This window comes from Bidens hawaiensis, unplaced genomic scaffold (genome assembly GCF_021521415.1).
Source record: "Bidens hawaiensis isolate Kalapana, Puna unplaced genomic scaffold, B.hawaiensis_p1.1 tig00019226_1, whole genome shotgun sequence".
In the NCBI taxonomy this organism is placed as follows: domain Eukaryota; kingdom Viridiplantae; phylum Streptophyta; class Magnoliopsida; order Asterales; family Asteraceae; genus Bidens; species Bidens hawaiensis.
In genome coordinates, this window is record NW_027492917.1 from 120,117 (window position 1) to 140,799 (window position 20,683).

The following is a 20,683-nucleotide window of genomic DNA, read 5'->3' on the forward strand; positions in this document are numbered from 1 at the left end:
CCATGACTCTTTAAAAGACTATAACTTTTCCACGCGTTAATATTTTTTTAAACAAATTACATAATAAAAAAAGATCATTTTATTCTCTTTAATTTGAGTATCATATTGCTATAGTTTTTTAACTTTAAAAACTTAGTATATTACATAATTACCGGTTATGATTGACAACAAGTTGAGTCAGACGAGCTTGGGTCATGTGTAAGACCAAATTAGGGTCAGAACGAGTCGACACAAAAATGGTTAATTTAGTTTGGTTCGTGTCGATACGGTTTTGAGTCGAAATGGGGTAGGTCATAACATGCTTTAGATTAAAACGGTGCCGGGTCGGAAAGGGTTTCAGATCAAAAGAAGTTGGTTTAAAAAATTAATTATCTATTTGAAATTACTGTATATTTCAGTTTTGTTTCTTGATTTTCGCCAGCGGTTACACGCTTACTGCCTTTGCACGAATTAAGCGTCTGCATTCGGGTTATGTGTGCACTATTATCAAGTGAATCACATACCGACACTATTATGCGGTTGATGTCAGGTTGCGCGTGCACTCGGCCGCACAGCGTGAGCGCCCAACTAGTTTTATTAAAAGCTCCAGTTACTCTACCAAACACCTAAATATATCTAAAAAACTACACCTACCAGACAACAGCTTCCAGCTAACAGCCATCAGCTAGTTTTGAGGAGGCTTAAAGAAGATAACAAACAAACTTAAAGGGTCAAACTATACATTATCTAGAACCTTCAACTGTCATTACTATAACCAAAACCACTTCAACAACAACAACAACAATAATAATAATAATAATAATAATAATAATAATAATAAGGGCCTAATAATAATCTTCACTCAATCTCACTCAGTGAGTAAGCAGTCCACCACCATGTCATTAACCTCACCTCCATATTTCAAATTCAATCTCCCAATTCCACAAAACCCTAATCAATCATTCATACTTCAACTCCATTTCAAATCATCCTCAAAAACCAAAAGAATCCATATCCCGCTCACTTTGTATCCATTCAATTCAATAAACCCTAATTTACACTCTACATGTTCAAATGTCACAAGGGTCAGTAACAGTAGCAGCGAGTTTGATGACGTCACCTCACAAAAAGTATCTGTAAGTTGTTGAATTTGTTTTGGTTCAGTTGATTTGGGGTTTATGGAGGTGTAATTGCGATGGTTATGATGGTTGTGTAGTTGTGTGGTGGAGTTTGTGAGTGGTTTAGCTGGTTATTTGGTTTAGAGTATAGTGCACACCAGGTGTTTGTGGAAATGTCACAGATGGTTTTGATTTTTTAAGAAGCTAATTGTCGGTCACTTGGTTCGTGTGGCGGAAGGTTATGTGTTTTTGTATTAGTTTAAAGATAAGAGTATTGCACACCAAGTGTTTGTGGAAATGTTACAATGGTTTTAACTTTTAAGAAGCAAATTGTAACTCGCTTGTTTTACTTGATGGAAGATTATGCGTTTTGGAATTAGGTTAATTGGTATGTGTTCACTGGTCTTGGTTTAAAGTAGGGCTGTAAACAAACCGAACAAGGCCTTGTTCATGTCGTCCGCTAAGGTGTTACCGCACAAGAGAATGGTTCACGAAGGCCTAATCGGATTCGTGTTCTTGTTCTTGAATGGTTCACGGACATAAATGCACACAAACAATTTTTATCTGATTTGGCTAACCGAGAATGGTCATTGTCAACAGTGCGGTCCAGCTATCAAGTTTGTGTTGGTATTTTATTTTAACATTCACGTCCATTTGCTAATTTTACATATAAATTAATCACATAATACTCTATTCATTTTTGTTTAAAAGTTAATAATTTTGCTTTAATATATGGTAAGGTTAGAAAATTCATTAAAAAGTATTAGAAATTTGTTCGTGTTCATTCATTTAGTTAATCTGACAAGATCTATGTTATTGTTCGTTCAATTTGATAAATGAATGAACATAAACATATCTAGGTTAAAGTATTGCACGTCAAGTGTTTGTGAAATTGTCACACTTGTTTCAAGAATCAACGTAATATTCATTTGTTTCATGTGATGATAGATAATGTGTTTTTGAAGTACTTTAAACATTATGTGTTCTTAATTTGCAGGATTTTGAGGCGAGTAGGTCTGGTGATGGTTATGTTGGCTTGTTCATTAGGATGCTAGGGTTAGACAATGATCCTCTAGATAGAGAACAAGCAGTTGATGCATTATGGAAATACTCATTGGGTGGAAAAAAGTGTATTGATGACATCATGAAATCACGTGGCTCTGTGTTCCTCACTGTAAATCTTTTAAAATCTGACTCTAGCATTGCATGTGAAGCAGCTGCAGGCCTTTTAAGAATGATATCATCAGTTAACATTTACAGAGATTTGGTAGCACAAAGTGGTGCTATAGAAGAAATTACTAGTCTCCTAACACGATCTCCGTTGACTTCATTGACTTCTGAGGTATGAAATAGGATTGCTGTCTCCATAACCATGGTTATGTTAACTTGAGTTAGGTTAATTAACTTAGCATTGGTTGATTAGGTAAAGGAGCAAAGTTTATGCGTGTTATCAAACTTGTCTGTTGAAGAGAGATATCGGGTTCAGATTGCAAACTCTGATCTTCTGGTTTTACTTATTAAGTTGTTGGATGATGAAGACATGAAAGTTAAAGAGGCCGCTGGTGCGGTTTTGGCTAATTTAGCATTAAGTGACGTTAATCACAAAATCATGGTTGAAGCAGGTGTTATCCCGTCACTGGTGAGTAATTACTTTTTTGAGTAAGTTATATTTTCCGTCTTTTAACTGCAGTAAGTACAAAAAACTAATAACTATAGTATGTAGTTTAGGCTTAGTCGTTGGATCTCTATATATACACATGCACTCTGATCTATTGGGGAGATACAAAAATATACAATCTTTTATAGTATTAGAGCCTAAGTGCTCCTTACGTATCATTCTCATTTTGCTAACCTCTGCTAACCCTTCTCCCTCTAGAAGTCAAGTTCTGTTTTTCCTTGATTTGCTAATCTAAGAACGGGAACTGCACGACACTATGAGCACTTTTAACCTCGAAACCATATTTCGATCATAACAGCCTTAACCACACATCTGTACGAGAACGGAGGTGTGGTTAAGGATGCTTTGATTGGAATTTGTGTTCAAGGTTAATGGTTGATGATGCCGTGTAGTTCGGATAGTAGGTTAGCAGATCTAAGAAAAAATATATCGACCTTTAGAGAGAGGAGGGCTATCTAAGGTTTCTAGAAAGAGAAAGATAGGCATGGAGTACTTAGGTTCTGATACCATAAAAGATTATATATTTTTGTGTGGCGAAGAGGTCATGAAGGGTAGTGTTATCAAATTCTCCGCAGTGGTCACATCGGAAAGATTTATTTCTAGGTTAAATTGTGTTTGAACATAGGCATAGAAATGTAAAAATTTAGAGGTAGCATAATAAAAGATTGTATGCATGGAGTACTTAGGCCCTGATACCATAAAAGATTATATATATTTGTGTAGCAAAGAGGTCACGGAGGGTAGTGTTATCAAATTCTCTACCATGGTCACATTGGAAAGATTTTATCTCATGGTTAAATTGTGTTTGAACATAGACATAGAATTATAAAAATTTAGAGGTAGCATCTGATTTCTTGGGTAAAGGATAAAGCTAAAAAATGAGAAAAGTGATCTAGGTAGAGGATATAGTATTTAATACCACCAATACTCGCCACAGGGGATGCCACAAATCAGTGTGGATAATGTCAAAGGGAGACACAACGACTGAGAGATGGAAATATACAATATAATAAAAATCCCTCCGAGATTCATATGCTGTCACGCTTTTTTTTACTTTCCACTAACTGCTGTTACAAGCTCTTTTTAACTTTTTGCAAAATGACTATTTTGGCCTTACAATTTGTTATTATATATTTAGGGGGGTGTTTGGGTGAGCTTTTAAATTTTGCTTATTTGATTTTTGAAAAGCAAAAGGTATTTGGCAAAGCTCCTCCAAAAGCTTCAAAATGGAGCTTTTCAAAAGTGCTTTTGCTTTTCAAAAATCAAATAAGCAAGTTTGAAAAGCTCACCCAAGCACCCCTTTGTATTAGGGTTTAATTGTGTTTATTTATGGTTTCCTACATATTGAGGGTTCCACATGTCCTCCACTGTAAATATAGCCCATTAATTTTACATAACTTAAGGACATCTTAGTCATTTCACACACACTTAAACTGGACCATAGATATAATTTATCAAAGTTAAGGACCATACTTGCAAATTGCAATATGTCTATACTACAGGTTCCGTCCAAGTTACTAACTCTTCTTTTTGCTACTTTTTTATTTTATAAATTAAAAACCAAAACTACTAAAGGATTAAGACATTATGAATAGTTTACTTGATAAAGATACCTATATATAAAAGATACAAGACAGGTGCAGCTTTTGCTTGTACATAAATCTTATTTAGTTGTACCAGAACCTCTCTTGTTTTTTTAGAACTTTTAATTTTCCAATACAGGCAAAGTTTCTAAGAACTGAGACAGAAGCATCTAAAATCATCAAAAAAGAAGCACAAAATGCATTATTGTTGCTTGCAAAAGACAACTACTACAAAATCCTTATAATTGAAGAAGGCCTTGTTGTCGTTCCGTTAGTCGGTTCATCCGCGTACAAATCATTCAAACCATCATTACACTCATGGCCTTCTTTACCCGACGGGTCCGAGCTGAATGTTAAACAGACTTTAAACAGCCCATCACGGTTCGGTGCATCTGAGCTACTTCTAGGGTTACACGTAGAAGATGACAAAAATACAAAACTAGAAGAAGCTAAAAAGAATGCAATTGTTGGTAGAACACAACAGCGATTTCTTGCACGAATTGGAGCTATAGAAACGGAAGACGATAATAATAATACCGAGACGGGAAGTGGGAAATTTACGATTTTGCCATGGATTGATGGTGTTGCTCGGTTGGTTTTGATTCTTGAGTTAGAAGATGAGTCGGCTATTGCAAAAGCTGCAGAGGCTATTGCAGATGCTTCGATTAGTGAACATATGAGGACTTCGTTTAAGGAAGCGGGTGCGGTCAAGAATCTTGTTCGACTTATTGATTGTAATAATGAATCGGTTAAATTAGGTGTTGTTCGCGCGTTAGAACGGCTTTCGGTCAGGTGGGGTTGTTTTCTTTTTTATTATAGTTTTCTTTTAATCTTTTTGGTCAAAAGTGATTGGTATAGTTTCATATGGGTGGGATCCGGTACAAATAAAATTAACCTACTAAACATACAAATAACTAGAGCATTTAATATTTCTCTAAATTTTGAACTAGAGTAATTACACTACAAGTAATAAAGTAGAGTAATAATGGTTACTCTAGTTAAAATTAATTATTGATCTAGTGTTAGCATAATTGCTCTAGTTATTTATACACTTCTCTCGTTGAGAGTCGTTTATATTTGATCCAAACACTAGTTTCATTTATGGCTAAATTCGCTCTTGAGCAATTGAAAACCATTGTATTTCCGTTTTGGTTTTACCATTTGGGTTTGAAATTATCGGGCAGATTTTTTTTTTGTTGTTAGAAAGTAATGAAATTGGGTCTAAATCTTTTTGTTAGTAAATGAGTAACTGATTATTATACATTTGGGCTACACCATTTATGAGATTTTTATAAATTACAACCAAACTGAAAATTCTGTTTTTACGAAAATATACAACCAAACCGCAAATTTTTGTTTGGGTTTGGTTGTTTCAGTTATGGATTAGTATTTTATGAATTCTTTTTATATATATGACTTTTTGAAAGTAGTTTCAACTTGAAAAAAATAATTACTAAAATGTAACATAATTTCATATATGAAACTTAAGTGTTTTAAACTTTAGGGATGGAAATAGCAAATTTTAATATTCCCATTTTTATTTAATAGATGAAACTTGAGTGTTTTTTTTTGTCAGAAAAAAGTGAATAACTTAATATTCCCTTTTTTATTTAAAATTACTTATACGAAAATGTGAGTAACAATAAATGTATGTTTTGTTATGCGTAAATGCAGCAATGATGTTTGCCAGAAACTTGAAGCCGAGGGCGTATTGAACCCGTTAATAAGATTACTGAAAAATTCAGATGCTTCTGGAAGTTTATCTCATATGGTATAACAAATATTATACTTCACATTTTATATGCAATTTTTGTGTTCTAGTTGTATTCATGATATTATGAGAAATGCAGATCCTGAATATTCTTGGTCAGATTTTAGATCCCAGCAGAGAAATGAAATCAAAGGTCAGTATTGTAATTTTCCTTTTTACTCTTTGTTAGTTTCCTGAAGTCTTGAACGAACTTTTGTTGTGGTTTCAACAGTTCTATGATGCACCGGTCAATGGATCTAAAAAGGGTTGGAATGAAGCAAGAACTTCTAACTCAAGTTTGACTTTCAGGTTCGTTTGTTGACCTCAACAGTCAAACTTTCTTTTTTTAGTCATTTTATCTATTTAATTCTTGAATTTGATTATCTTTTTAGAAGAAATGAGTTAATGAATGTTGGTGTTAAATGTAACAGTTCGCAAACCGTTAAAGAGGAGGACGTATCGGATTCCACATTTTTATCTCGTCTAATTGAAATGTTGAAAGATTCTCCTCGGATTTTGCAAGCGAAAGCAGCTTTCATACTTGAATTCTTGACAGCTTTCGAGAGTTGCAGAGAGAGAATCATCTCACTTGATGTTGAATCTGCTTTAGATTCCGTTTTCAGACACAAGTTGTTCAGTGGTATGACTTGTGGTCTTCACTTGCTGAGTAATAAATGGATGTGTGTGTTTGGTCGAGCCGAAATTTCTGGAAAATTAAAACCAAGACCGGACTGATATTTTAAACGAGCCGAGCCGTTTACCTTTCGAGAACTCGAGTTAGCTCGTTTTAAGCTCTATTTCTAAAGCTCGAGCTCAACTCGTTTATTATCTGTTAATTAGTTTATATACATTTATAAATAGTTTTTACATATATTTATAATTATAACTTGTATATGTAAATAATATATATTTTAGTTATTTTTATCGCACTTTTGTATACCATAATAATTACTATATAAATATATATTAAATACATTAAATAGAATTTATTTATTGAATAGTCTCTTTTTGACTCGTGAGCTGGCTCGGCTTAACAAGTGAAGCTCTGGCTCGTTTATCAAACAAGCTTATTTAAGCTTGGGCTCGTTAAGCTTGGCTTGATTTGAGTTTTTTGCAAGCCAACCTTTAAGCTCAGCTTGCTTAAGTTTGACTTGTTTACACACCGGTCTTTTCAGCTGGCTTGGGCCAGGTCTGAATCTGGGTTGTTGGGCTTGTAAGTCTTAATTTTGGGAAGATTTTCCTGGGCCAAAATTTGAGATTATTTTGTGGACCAAAAAACAATTCATTGTTGAGTTAATTCCTAATTAGAAAAAACATAATTCCAATAGACACAATTCACAATTAGAAAAAAGTAATAACTTAAACATGCTGAGTTTTCAACAATTTTCAGGCAAAGAAGACATGGAAACCGAAGCTGAGTATCAAGAAATCGAACTACAAACCCTAGAACTCGAAGAAACTGGCCTTGCTGTATCTGCAGCATCTCGTCTCCTCACCCGTCTCCTCGACGCCGAACACTTCTGTCAAACCATAAACTCATCCCTACTCATTGACGCCCTCCGTAAAACCCTCACCTCGAAAATCCCGCTCCACTACAAAGACTGGGTCGCTGCGTGCCTCGTCAAACTCACCTCCTTATTGGGCCCCACCGACCTCGGCTCCGAAAATCCGATCAACACAGAAGTCATGCTCTACGAGACAATCCCGAGACTCATAGAACAAATCAAAGATTGTTACTCGTTTGAAGACCGTGAAACCGCGGTTTTAGAACTCAACCGGATAATATCCGAAGGGGTTGTGGATTCTACTCGGGCCGTGGTAGGTCAAGGCGGGATTTTCCCATTGGTGAAGTTGATTGAAGACGGGAATGATCGGGTGGTGGAAGCGGGTTTGGCTATATTGTATAATTTAAGTATGGATGTGGAGAACCACCCGGCTATTGTGGCGGCAGGGGCGGTGCCGACATTGAGGCGGATTGTGCTGTCGGAGAGGCCGCAGTGGGTTTGGGCTCTTCATTTGCTTAGAACATTGCCTACTTGAAAATGGAAATAGTGAAAAGAGCTTAAAGATGTTTTTGTAGGAAAATGTTGATCAAGTTTTCATGTGTAAACTAAATGAATTCAATAGAAATGATACTTTCCCACATAATTAATATACCACATATTGAATTAGTCATGGTATTTGCTTATCAATGAAAGGTCGTGTGGTTAGAGAATGGTGGTGGTAGAATAAGGTGGTGGACAGTGGTGGTGGTGGTGGATGATGGTGATATACGGTGGTGGTGGCGGGCAGTGGTGGTGGACAGTGGTGATGGCGGACGGTGGATGGTGGTGGTGGCGAACGGTGGGTGGTGGTGGCAGACAGCGGATGTTGGTAGGGTGTGATATTATTTTTAACTCTGCATGCGTTAGAAGCCTTAGAAGATCTCGGAAGTGAATGTTTCAAGTCTGCACCAAGAAGAGCTTGCACAAGTCTTCGAGAAAACGGTCTACAGATGGCAATGTTTTCGCGTGTTCTGCGCGGCAGACAAAAAAGCCTACGTAGACCTTTTCCGAAAAACAAACAACACGTAAGTGTGGGTGATAAGTTCTGAATATGAAGTCGATCCTCTAACCAATAAAGAATTTAATGATACGATAATTGCGAAATCATGTTCCTCATACACCACGAGGCTCTTCAACGTGGCACGTTTGCGGGTGTTAGCATTACGGATGTTCTTAAAACCATTAAACCACCAAAACGATCACGCATATAACACACTTACATAAAATTCCAAAATTTTAAATTAGAAAAGAAAGAAACAATAAACGTGACATGCTAGATGCATATGACGGTTTCAAGTATCAAACAACGAGCCAGAACATAAAACTCTCAAACCACCAGAACTTGAATCGTAACTAAACCACATTACTTTCAAGCTGACCAACCTGCTTCGGGTTACCCCGACCACAAGGTCAACAAAATTAAGAGCAACCACAACAGGCTACGCCCCCGAGGTCCGAAGGACGTGACCAAATAGCGGGAGGGAGGTTCGGCTTGGAAGGGTTTGTTGCTGATGGTGGATGAGCAGACAAGGAAGGTGGACCCGCTCTCTCAAGTCACATATATACGTACACGTTATATACTTAATTTGATATTTTCTTATGACTTTGTGGAAAGTTTGGAATAGGTATATTGGTTTTTATTAATCCTAACTATTGTCTTTTGGTCGCTGCCGGTCCCAACTAATGAATTGGCGGCTGACGGTCTCAACTTTTAACGTATTCGTTCCTAATGGTTCGAGACTAATAGAATCCTAACGTTGTTAGTTTCAGGTCGTCGGAAAAACTTTTTTGGAAAAGTCAAATTTGTTGCCGCCAAACACCACCTGAACACCGCAGCCACTACCAATTGACTCACCGCCAACCAACAACCACCACTTGAGCACCATCAACCGATTCCAACGATGGTTCTAGGGTTTCCAGCGACCTCAAGGTTTCTAAAGGTCTGATACAAAGTTACCAAGATGTTTGGGACGAAGATGTTGAGTTTTCGTAAAAAAAAATTGAGTTTTCCGGTCAAAAACGTTTTTCCGGAGACCTAAAACTAACGAAGTTAGGATTCTGTTAGTCCCGGACCGTTATGAACAAATACGTTAAAAGTTGTGACCGTTAGCAGTCAATTCGTTAGTTAGGACCGGCAGTGACCATAAGACGATAGTTAAGATTAATAAAAACCAATATACATTTGGAATATGACGTGACGATTGGCGTTAGTGGATGCTCTAACTCTTTTAACATGTTATTCTATTGTCATAAAAAACAAGGACTCGTTGGTCATTACATTAAACAATTGGACTTATATATGCTTTCCTCAAGATAATAACAAATAATAATAATAATATCTTCTTCTTCTTCTTCTTCACTTCAATTACCGTTATATTTCTGTTACTGGAACAGAGATGTTAGGGTTAGGGTTTACTTCAATCACCATTACCAGAACTCCAATTCTATCATCTCTTTCCGACCGGCGTAACCCGGAAACTAAACCGGAAGCTCGCCGGACCAACGCCACTCCGCCGCCGAAACCGTCGTCAGTTCCCGCCGGAAAAAAATTAAACGTGAAGAAACCCTCGGTTGCTGAAATTGAACGGGTTATCGGAGCTGGTATGTTCAAAGACCGTGATATTAACAGGTAAGTTAGTTTGTGATTATGAGTTACGAATTGCTGCTCGAGCTTGACTTGTTTTGACTTAAGACGGCTTGAGCTCGAGAGCTCAAGCTAAGCTATGTTTCTAAAGATTGAACTCGGAGCTCGGCTGTTTATTATTTGTTAATTATTTTATTTATATATTGTTACAATTACTTACATATATAATTATAATTATAAATATATTATATGTCATTAAATTTGTAGTTTAGTTAATTATTTTATCACTGTTTTATATTTACCAGCCTGAAAACCGAACCGGTTTGTAACCGATTATCGTAGGTTCGGAACCGGTTTGTAATTCTTCCTACGAAAATCAATTTCAAACCGGTTAGTAGTTAACCGAACCGAAACCGGTCAAAAATGATTGTAACCACTAACCAGTCAAGAAACCGGTTTCAGCCAGAAAGGAAACCAATCATAAACCGGTGGACTTTTGTTGACAAAACCGAACCGATTTCAACCCGAACCGGTTTAGGGCTTCAAACCGGTTCTAAGTAAAAGTTATATAAATAAAAAGCTCGTTTAGGCTCGGGAACTGGTTCGAGCTAGAAATGTGAAGCGCATGCTCGAGCTCGAGCTCTCTTATTAAATGAGACTCAGGCACTCGGTAAAAGTTCGAGTTTGGGCTCGAGCTCGTTCAAGCTTGGGTTGTTTTTAACGAGCTGATTTTGAGAAGCTCACGAGAGGGTTGGTTAGGTCTGTATTATGATGATTTTACTTTGTTCGTGATTCGAAGTTGTAGTAAGTTAATTATTTGATTGCTATTTGAATGATTTTATGAGATTGGGGTTTTTGATTTGGTGCAGGGAATCTGAGGAGGATAAGACTCTGTTTGATTATATTTTGTCGAATTCGATTGGGAAAACAGAAGGAGATATGGAGAAGAAGCTTCGAGAGACTGGTGAATGGATTATTGATCGGACTGAAGGCCCATCTCGTTCAACTGGTAAACCAATCTTTCATGTTTTCCGTCATTAGTAGGGCAGTAAACAAGCGTTTTGTTCGGCAGGAAGTTTATTTATGTTCGTTCGTTTAGTAAATGAACGAACATAAACAATGAATTTCGTTCAAGTAACTATATGAACGAACACGAACATAGGCTATGGTCGTTCAATTGTGTCCGTAAACGTTTGATAGGGTGTTCGTTTAAGTCCATTGTTTATGAAAGGTTTTGTATATATTTAATGACTTTTCTAACTTATCATATAGATTTAAGCAAAATTATTAATATAATACAAAAATATATATGAATATTATGTAATTAACTTATATGTACATTCAGTCATTAACATATGAATATGAATTTAAAAAAAAAAACAGCAACACAAAACTTGGTAGCTAGACCAAACCGTTGACACCGACCATTCTAGGTCAGCCAAATAAAATAAAACGTGGTCTATGTTCGTTTGTTGAACGTGAGCCGTTCACGAACAAGTTCACGTTCTTAAAGAACGAACACAAACAAGAAATTTCGTTCGGTTAGGTGTTCGTGAACCATTCGCCTGTCCAATAACAGCTTAACAGACGATCACGAACAAGGCCTTATTCAATTATGTGCATTTCCTTTACAGCCTTAGTAATTAGTTCAAATTGGATGGATTTCTTTAGTTAAAATGCAGCATTTGCATGCTTACTTGCATCTATGTTCATAATTAATCTTTTAGTCTCTAAAACGTTGAATTCATACACATTATTTTGTTGATTTTCAGGGAAGAACATTCTGAAGGCGGTGTTTATATGGATTCTTCCTATGTGGATCATATCATTTCTTGTGGCTTCTGGAGTCATAAAGCTACCATTTGTATCCCCATTTCTTGATGATTTGATCATGTGAACCATCTGGCGACGACTAACACAAAATGGTTAGTGCAAGTATATTGATCTTGTATAATGCCATACACAAAATGGTATATTGGTTCATTTCATTATGTGATGCCACATAAAACCAACTTGTTTGTATTGAGTCAATAAACCATCCAAAGGAATTAATGTAAATCTTGATTTAACAGTTTTTATTGTATGTATTATATTAATGGTTTCAAGGAATCTCAATCACCATCTATTTGAGATTATGTAATAATTTAATACACTGGCAATGTCAGTATTATATAATGTGTGTATATTTATATTTTATACACACGTGTGTATGTCATGGTGTGTTTTTAAATAAGAAAAAAAATGGCAAGAGGTAAAAATAATGGGTATTCAGGCATGTTGGTGTGTTTTTAGACCAATCAACTAGTATTTTGATGTATGATTTGTTTTACACATTTTATGTTTTTGTCCGCAACTTACCTTAAAGTTTTACTGTTGATTATCTTTATTTAATTGAAAATGTCTTGAATTGTTTACCCATAAAATCATCTAAAATTTTAATCCAATCCGGTTCTAGTTCGCGCAACTCGTCTGATCCAATCCGAGAATGCCAACACAACATGTGCTATAGATAGCAAACGGAAATCCACAATAAACGAATATTCAATAATATTGTGAAACACACATATGCTAAAAAGTGTCTTTGAATAAACCTTAGTCCAAAACTTAAGAATAAGCGCATGGCTAAAATTTAGTTACAATCAAACAATATTGAATTGTAATTTACTGTCATTTATAAATATAAACGCTTTAAAATTTACTTGTTATCTCTTAAAAATATGCTTATTCTATCAAAAATTTGAAGTTTACACGTATCACAAAGATATCCGTTTTATTAAAAATCTAAAATGTACTGCTCCGGACCTCCAACCTATTCAGCTTATTCATTTTCAAAAGACAGAATTACAAATTTTGTTCTTTAAAAAAAGCCAAATTACGGTTCGTGTCCTTTGTTAAGTTTCCTTGCAGGCGGTGAACTTTAAACATTTTTTTCCTACACGTTATGTCCTTTACGCTAACTGGGTTAGAAAAACCCAGTTAAGTATGACATGTGCCAGACATGTGATGGGCATAATTGTAATTTTGGTGTATCTTTAAATTAAAAAAAAAAGAAAATATATATAATCCCCTCATTTCTCTCTTCTTTCTCTCTAAGCCACCACCATCACCATAAACTCCGGCCACCATAAATTCCGGCCACCGCAAACGATCCCTATAACCCGAACCCGACCCATCCTTTTCCAAAACCCGTATCCCTATCACCCGAACCCGACCCATCCTTTTAAAAAATATTTATGGTTACATAAATTACTAATATCAACAAAATCATACAGTATCCTTAACAAATTCTTGATTCTAATAACAATTCACAAATTATTTTGGTTTCATAAATGAATCAGGTAATGATTGAAGTAAATTAGTAAATGAGTAGCTAACCTATTAAGTCCACAACATTAAGAAGTAGTCGTTCGCTATCGTTTCCGTGCCGGAGAATCATCAACCGGACCTAATATACAGCCTGTAACAACCAATTAAATATAAAAACCTAAAATTCGTAATTAACTAAAAAAAATAGACAAATTAAAACTCACAAAACTTATGGCGGTGGAAACGATGTCGCTTTATCCACCCATCAATTGGAATTGGATACCAAGACAACTAACCACTCTAAATATTTTCATGTAGTTGGATCTTGCAACAAAAAAAAACAGATGGCTTTGGATCTTCAACAAAATCGTCGATGTGAAATTACAAAATTAGGTTTTGGCTTCAGATTTCAAACATATATACGATCTGGTGTAGTTGGCGACATAATTAGGTTTTTTCTTGGCGAATTCCGGTTCTTCTTCATCAGAGGATGGTGACGTGGAGGTTGAATCTGTGATGGAGATCGAAGCTGCGGCTAGGGTTAGTATTTGGAAAAGGATGGGTCGGGTTCGGGTGATAGGGATACGGGTTTTGGAAAAGGATGGGTCGGGTTCGGGTGATAGGGATCGTTTGCGGTGGCCGGAATTTACGGTGGCCGGAGTTTATGGTGATGGTGGTGGCTTAGAGAGAAAGAAGAGAGAAATGAGGGGATTATATATATTTTCTTTTTTTTTTAATTTAAAGATACACCAAAATTACAATTATGCCCATCACATGTCTGGCACATGTCATACTTAACTGGGTTTTTATAACCCAGTTAGCGTAAAGGACATAACGTATAGAAAAAAATGTTTAAAGTACACCGCCTGCAAGGAAACTTAACAAAGGACACGAACCGTAATTTGGCTTTTTTTAAAGGACAAAATTTGTAATTCTGTCGTTTCAAAACTATAAACAGTTAGACCAAAACTTTCATGAAAACAAAACCAATCAAACTCAATAAAATAACAAACCCAAAGCAATAATAACATAGTTATTAGAAAAAGAATGGACCATTTGGCAAAGCCGCCATAGCCTACCAAGTTGACCATATTCTCCTAAACCAGAAACATAAACATAATAATAATAATAATAATAATAATAATAAAAAAACCCCTTTCCTTCGATTCCATTTCCATTTTTAACTTTGTTGGGTGTACAGCAGTTGTCTTCTTTCTTCTTCAGATCCCTTCATCACAGATCCAACACTCATCATCTCTATCTAAATCCACGCCGATCTATCATCTCCACCGTCTGATTCAATGGCCACGATGCAAACCTGGCGCAAAGCCTACGGCGCCCTCAAAGATCAAACCACCGTCGGATTAGCACACGTCAATAGCGACTTCAAGGTCTCCTATTCCACTCCTTCTATAATATAATAATATTATCATCATCATAATTACGGCTTTATTTCATTGAAATAACATAATAATTAGGGTTTTGGTTTTGTTGTTGTGTATATTTTTATATAGGATGTGGATGTGGCGATTGTGAAGGCGACTAATCATGTTGAGTGTCCGCCAAAAGAGAGGCATATTAGAAGTGAGTTTTTTTGTGTTTTATTACTGTTGGAATTGGTTTGGTGATTTGGGGGATATTATGAATGTTGGATTGTTTTGTAGAGATTCTGGCGTATACGTCTGCGATTCGGCCGAGAGCAGATGTGCAGTATTGTTTGCATGCTTTGGCGAGGCGATTGGCTAAGACGCGTAATTGGACGGTATGGTTTATAGATTGAAACTAGGTATTAATCAGGATTGCGTGTCATTTTTCAAATGTATACGTATAGGGATGCATTCATTTCAGAAAAAAACAAATGTTGTGAACTGCTAGAAATGCATAATGCATTATTACATGGTGAACTAGAAATATAAAGGTAGTGGGAGTTAGAATGCGTGGTGGACTGGCGGTTGTGTAAGTGTTTTATGTATGATAATCAAAGCACCAAGTACAAGAGTATTATGCAGTTCTTGCAGTTGTCATCATTTTCTCAGTTTCAATTGAACATTTTTAATTGAAGTTTGGCCAATTTTGATTGATTTTTGATCGATTTTGAGATTACTGAATAATTGGAGCGGTTTGGAACTCCAGTAGGCCAAACACCGATTTGGTATTAATTGTGGATTAACCGGCTTCTAGGCGCGATATTTACAACCCTCGGTTTGATCATTGATCAAATCTTATAATGTTTTGGTTTGAATTCAGGTGGCATTGAAGACACTGATTGTGATTCATAGGACACTAAGGGAGGGTGATCCTACTTTCAGAGAAGAGCTTTTGAATTTTCAACAAAGAGGGCGCGTTCTACAGTTGGCTAATTTCAAGGATGATTCAAGCCCAGTTGGTTGTCATCTTTTCTAATTTGTTTTGAACTACTTATAATGTTTCTGAGTACTTACGTATACAGTATCTTGTGACAGCTTGGGATTGTTCTGCTTGGGTGCGTACGTATGGACTGTTTTTGGAAGAACGACTCGAGTGCTTTAGAGTTTTGAAGTATGACATTGAAGCTGAGCGGATCCCGAGACCGGCTCAAGGTGAAGAAAATAAGGTATGCAGTGCACTTTGATGGACTTGCATTTTATTTGTGAATACATATATTAAGATGCTTATAACTAAAAATTCTAATAGTACATATTGGATTTTCTCAAAGTTAAACCACACAGTTAAATAGAACTTTCAAATAGTGCATCGATGTACATATAGATATAGTTCATGCCTTAATATTATCGTCATAGATACATATATTAAGAGTTTAAGACGAAAGTAACATATTAAAGACAAAATGGACTTAGTTACTAATCCCTAAAAGTCTAAAGTGTAAGCGCATCACTTAGCATTTTGTATATGAGACAAATGTTTGAATGTTCCAATAAGCCCCTCGAAAGCTTGATGCAAATAAAAGTATTCTTTTCTTGCATCTTTGAGTGGTATATCTTGGTCTAATTCAGGTCATTGGACAAATGAAACTTCAAAAATAAGTAATAGAGTTTTTGTTAATAATTAGTGTAACAAAGTAGTTTTGCAGAAAAAATGTCGACCTTGTGTTCATTAGGAAAATACTAAGCATATTGCTAAACGAAGTGATTTAGCAGTAATAATATTGATCTATATTGTGAGTGGCATTTGTATAATAGCATGAGCTGTTTTTTACATGCAAGTTTGATTATTGTTGATTGTATGTCATTTAATATGAGCACTTTGGTAGTCAAGGGCTTTGTAATGATACCTATTTGTTACAAAAATATATTCAGGTCATGAGATTAACTATATTGTTAATTACTATAAAGATTCTACTTTCTACATTAATGTTCTTACTTTATAATAAGGGGCAAATATGTCATTCATAATATATCAGGTAAATTAGGTCTATATTATTTGTAACTACAGGGCTATAGTAGAACAAGAAGTTTAGAAAGCGAAGAGTTATTGGAGCAACTGCCTTCTTTGCAGCAACTACTTTACCGTCTTATGGGATGCAGGGTAAGATACTTTAATTATTTTTTGTGGTATATGTGTTTTAATTTCTTATTAATTAATTAAAGTTTTATTTTTTATGTTTCCTGCAGCCTGAAGGTGCAGCCGTTGGCAATTATTTGATACAATACGCGCTGGCTTTGGTTCTTAAAGAGAGTTTTAAAATCTACTGTGCTGTTAATGATGGAATTATCAATCTTATTGATAGGGTAATTTATTATTATTTCTTCATAACATTATACTAGTTTTTATTTTTTTTTTTGTACTAATTTGTTCTTAACTTTTATCTGTATGATTGTATCCAGTTTTTTGAGATGCCAAGACATGAAGCTATCAAGGCTCTGGATATATACAAAAGAGCCGGTCAGCAGGTAACTGAATCAGATTATTATTTTGACCCGTTACATATGAACAGGTCGATTCATATTAATTATTGAAATAAAATATCGATTTATGCAGGCTGGGAGCCTTTCTGACTTCTATGATGTCTGCAAAAGGTTGGAACTTGCTAGAAACTTCCAGTTTCCTGTTTTGAGAGAGGTATGATTCAAAAGGACAAAATAGTAATTTCTACAAGCTGGTGTTTGTATCTATACATTTTCTTTAACACCATTTTTTTTTCTAAAATGTTTCCAGCCTCCGCAATCTTTTCTTGCAACAATGGAAGAGTACATAAGAGAGGCCCCACGGTTGGTCGCTGGGCCAGCACAACCATTAGTGAGTGTTGACCTTTTGACTCTGATTAAAACTCATAAGGACCAAAATTAATATACATTTGATTATTTATGTTCAGGAATTTCCAGAAAGACTTATGTTGACTTATAAACCAGAGGAAGATAATACACCTCAAGAAGAAGAGACTGAATCACTCGTTGATGAACCTAAACCGCAGCCTACAGTTGACCTTGTTGACTCTAACGACGTTCCTGAACCCACACAATCGCCACCACCACCGACTTTCAACAGCAGGGACCCGGATGATTTATTGGTATACTACTCAATGTTTTTTTTAATTATTATTTATTATATAAAAACACTCTTTTTTTGTTAATATGTAATATGCTTAGGGGTTGAATTTTGATGCACCTAATAATGGATCTGCTATTGAGGAAAGCAATGCTCTGGCTCTTGCCATTGTTCCATCTGGTAATTTTTAAAGTTGTTGAGGGTATTTTAGACGTTTGATGAATCTAAAACAGTTTATTTTCTTATTGTTTAAGATACTACTACGTCTTCTGGATCGGGTTTCCAAGCAAAAACTTTTGATCCAACTGGCTGGGAACTTGCTTTGGTTGAGACTCCTAGCACCAATATTTCATCTGTTCAAGAGAGGCAACTGGTAACTGTCGTAACTGTCGGCTAATGGATCTTGATTTGGGTGTGTTGGGTAACGGGTCAAAGTGGGTTGGTTTAAAAGAAAGCATTTCTCTTTAAAAACATGGCAAACAATCAAACTCAAACAGTCAAACCAACAAGGTTTTCTTGTTCATGTTCGTTCGCTAAGAAATGAGCATGTTCGTTTATTAACAGTATAATCAAACAGTTCATGAACATAAATGAACACAAACAAGCGTACGCTAGAAAATATAGATGAACCATAATCGAGCGAACGCATGTTAAAAGTAAACGTGAACATCAATCTGTTGGGCCCATAAAATTAATAAAACTAAACGATATTTTAATTTCATAACTTGTATTGGGCCTAAAAAGTTTAAAAGCATATATAAACCAACGAACTTGAACAAATGTTAACCAATGAACATAGTTGAATGTAAACGAATGTGCGTGAATGGGCGAATGGGATATGCGCTCATGTTTTTCTTTAACTAACGAACACATAGTTTTGTTCATGATAGCCGTTTAGTAAATAAACAGACAGCTAACTGAATGTTCGGTTTGTTGTTTTGAACAGAATCCCACGTTTAACAAATTTCTTAATCTTTTAATTATTTTGTGTCAACAGGCTGGCGGATTGGACTCGCTAACACTCAACAGTTTGTATGATGAAGGAGCATATAGGGCAGCCCAGCAGCCTGTGTATGGATCACCAGCACCTAACCCGTTTGAAGTATCTGACCCGTTTGTTATGTCAGGCCAACCCGTTCAAAGTCAAATGCCATCACCATATCAAGCTAACCCATTTGGCCCGTACCAACCTCCCGCCCCCTATGGACATCCACAGCCACAACCGAATCTGATGATGGCCCCGCCAAACCCGTTTATGGATTCCGGCTTTGGCCCGTTTCCAGTCAACAATAACAATCCTCATCCAACTACAAACCCTTTTGGAACAACTTTATTATGATACAATTGTGAACATACACGAGTCCTCTTATGGTCTATGGTCAGTGGTCAAACGGGCTGAAAAAAGAACTGAGTTCGTTGGTATATATTTGAAGGTGGATGAGAGTTGATACATTTGTTGGGTTTCACATTCGATCAAGATATGATGTGACATTGTTTTCTCAAGTCGTTTGTAGTTGTAATCGATGACTCGTGGTTGAAAATATTGGTCAAGTGATTTGGCTTGTAAACATTTTTATGGTTGTGCCTTAATTGTGTCATTTGTGGGAGCTTTTTATTGTTTTTTTGTTGTTTTAGTAGTTGGAAAGTGTGATAGAAAGTGATAGTTGAGGAGAGCATATTTCAGCTTTTTATTAGACCAGTTTTCTAGACTGAATCTTGGGATGCTGATATTGTGGCCCAACTTTTGGTTGTGGAATCGGGCAACAATGATGCATGGGCTCATTTTTTTCTGGCAGTTTCGTTTTTTTTGTAGGTTAAAATGTTTAAGTAGAGCGGATCGTGTAATTCTGTAATGCGCTTATGTCTAAACTGTTTGTGAGACCAAAGGTACAAAACCGAGCCTTTGCTAAACTGAAGTAGATAATGGATTTTCAGGTTTAAGGTTTTGAACTAAATCACGAACATCTTGAATTGTGTTAAACGTAAATTAGCCGTCGTGAACATCTTTAATTGTGTGAAATGTAAATCTAGTCGAGTGATTTGTTTGACTGCTGGTTATAAACTTATGGCATCCGCAAGGGAAGCCACGAGCATCCGTTGGTTGAGGTGGTGTTGAGGATAACACCTACGCGGGATGGACAAAGCAAACTAGTCGATTTTTAATGGTGAAAGAGTGTTTACCCGGACCAGTAGGAGAAACTATAACAGGAAAAGAGAAACTATTCAGCAGACTTTATGGCTGGTATTTCGCTTGAAGTGTTAAACCATCCATAGTTCGAATGGCTAAAAACCTCATAAACGCGCTCAGCTGTCACTTAAGATTTCATTAATTCTTCAAAATACTCATCCAGTAGCTAGAAGCTCATACCATGGTGCATTATTTTCATGGGCGAAAATAAAATTTTTTTTGGGTTTAAATACGTTGTATATTGTATTAATAGCCCTTAAGTGGATGGTATCTTTGAACCCACACAAATACAGAAGAGGTCCAATGATACACTCATTTAATTCAATTAGTGGTTTTGTTAAAGCCTTTTTTCTTGTGTTAATTTTTTATGATTAGTGTCTTCATTCCCAAATTTGTTTTTAAATATAGTGTTGTTAGTTTGATTCTTGATATTGTTATGATCAATTAATTAGTTTGAAAAATCAAAGT

The 20,683-nt window shown here is 35.9% G+C and overlaps 3 protein-coding genes across 3 annotated transcripts; all 3 read left to right on the plus strand.

Moving 5' to 3' along the window:
• Positions 1 to 832: 832 nt before the first annotated feature.
• Positions 833 to 8,270, plus strand: LOC143557907 (uncharacterized). The gene is made up of 9 exons (XM_077046869.1): positions 833 to 1,115; positions 2,095 to 2,439; positions 2,521 to 2,736; positions 4,498 to 5,150; positions 6,033 to 6,129; positions 6,209 to 6,262; positions 6,341 to 6,417; positions 6,540 to 6,748; positions 7,499 to 8,270. Exons 1-9 carry the CDS (start codon positions 876 to 878, stop codon positions 8,146 to 8,148), a joined length of 2,541 nt encoding a protein of 846 aa, XP_076902984.1. The 5' UTR covers positions 833 to 875; the 3' UTR covers positions 8,149 to 8,270.
• Positions 8,271 to 10,042: 1,772 nt separating this feature from the next.
• LOC143557904 (putative NAD(P)H dehydrogenase subunit CRR3, chloroplastic) lies at positions 10,043 to 12,146 on the plus strand. Its single transcript, XM_077046865.1, has 3 exons — positions 10,043 to 10,281; positions 11,106 to 11,245; positions 12,009 to 12,146. Exons 1-3 carry the CDS (start codon positions 10,049 to 10,051, stop codon positions 12,131 to 12,133), a joined length of 498 nt encoding a protein of 165 aa, XP_076902980.1. The 5' UTR covers positions 10,043 to 10,048; the 3' UTR covers positions 12,134 to 12,146.
• A 2,608-nt stretch (positions 12,147 to 14,754) lies between these two features.
• On the plus strand, positions 14,755 to 19,695 carry LOC143557909 (putative clathrin assembly protein At2g01600). Its single transcript, XM_077046871.1, has 14 exons — positions 14,755 to 14,933; positions 15,057 to 15,126; positions 15,207 to 15,304; positions 15,790 to 15,928; positions 16,005 to 16,135; positions 16,975 to 17,067; positions 17,154 to 17,270; positions 17,367 to 17,432; positions 17,521 to 17,601; positions 17,698 to 17,778; positions 17,855 to 18,049; positions 18,129 to 18,207; positions 18,282 to 18,400; positions 19,025 to 19,695. The coding sequence occupies exons 1-14, from the start codon at positions 14,844 to 14,846 to the stop codon at positions 19,364 to 19,366; spliced, it is 1,701 nt and encodes a 566-aa protein (XP_076902986.1). The 5' UTR covers positions 14,755 to 14,843; the 3' UTR covers positions 19,367 to 19,695.
• The last annotated feature ends 988 nt before the right edge of the window (positions 19,696 to 20,683 follow it).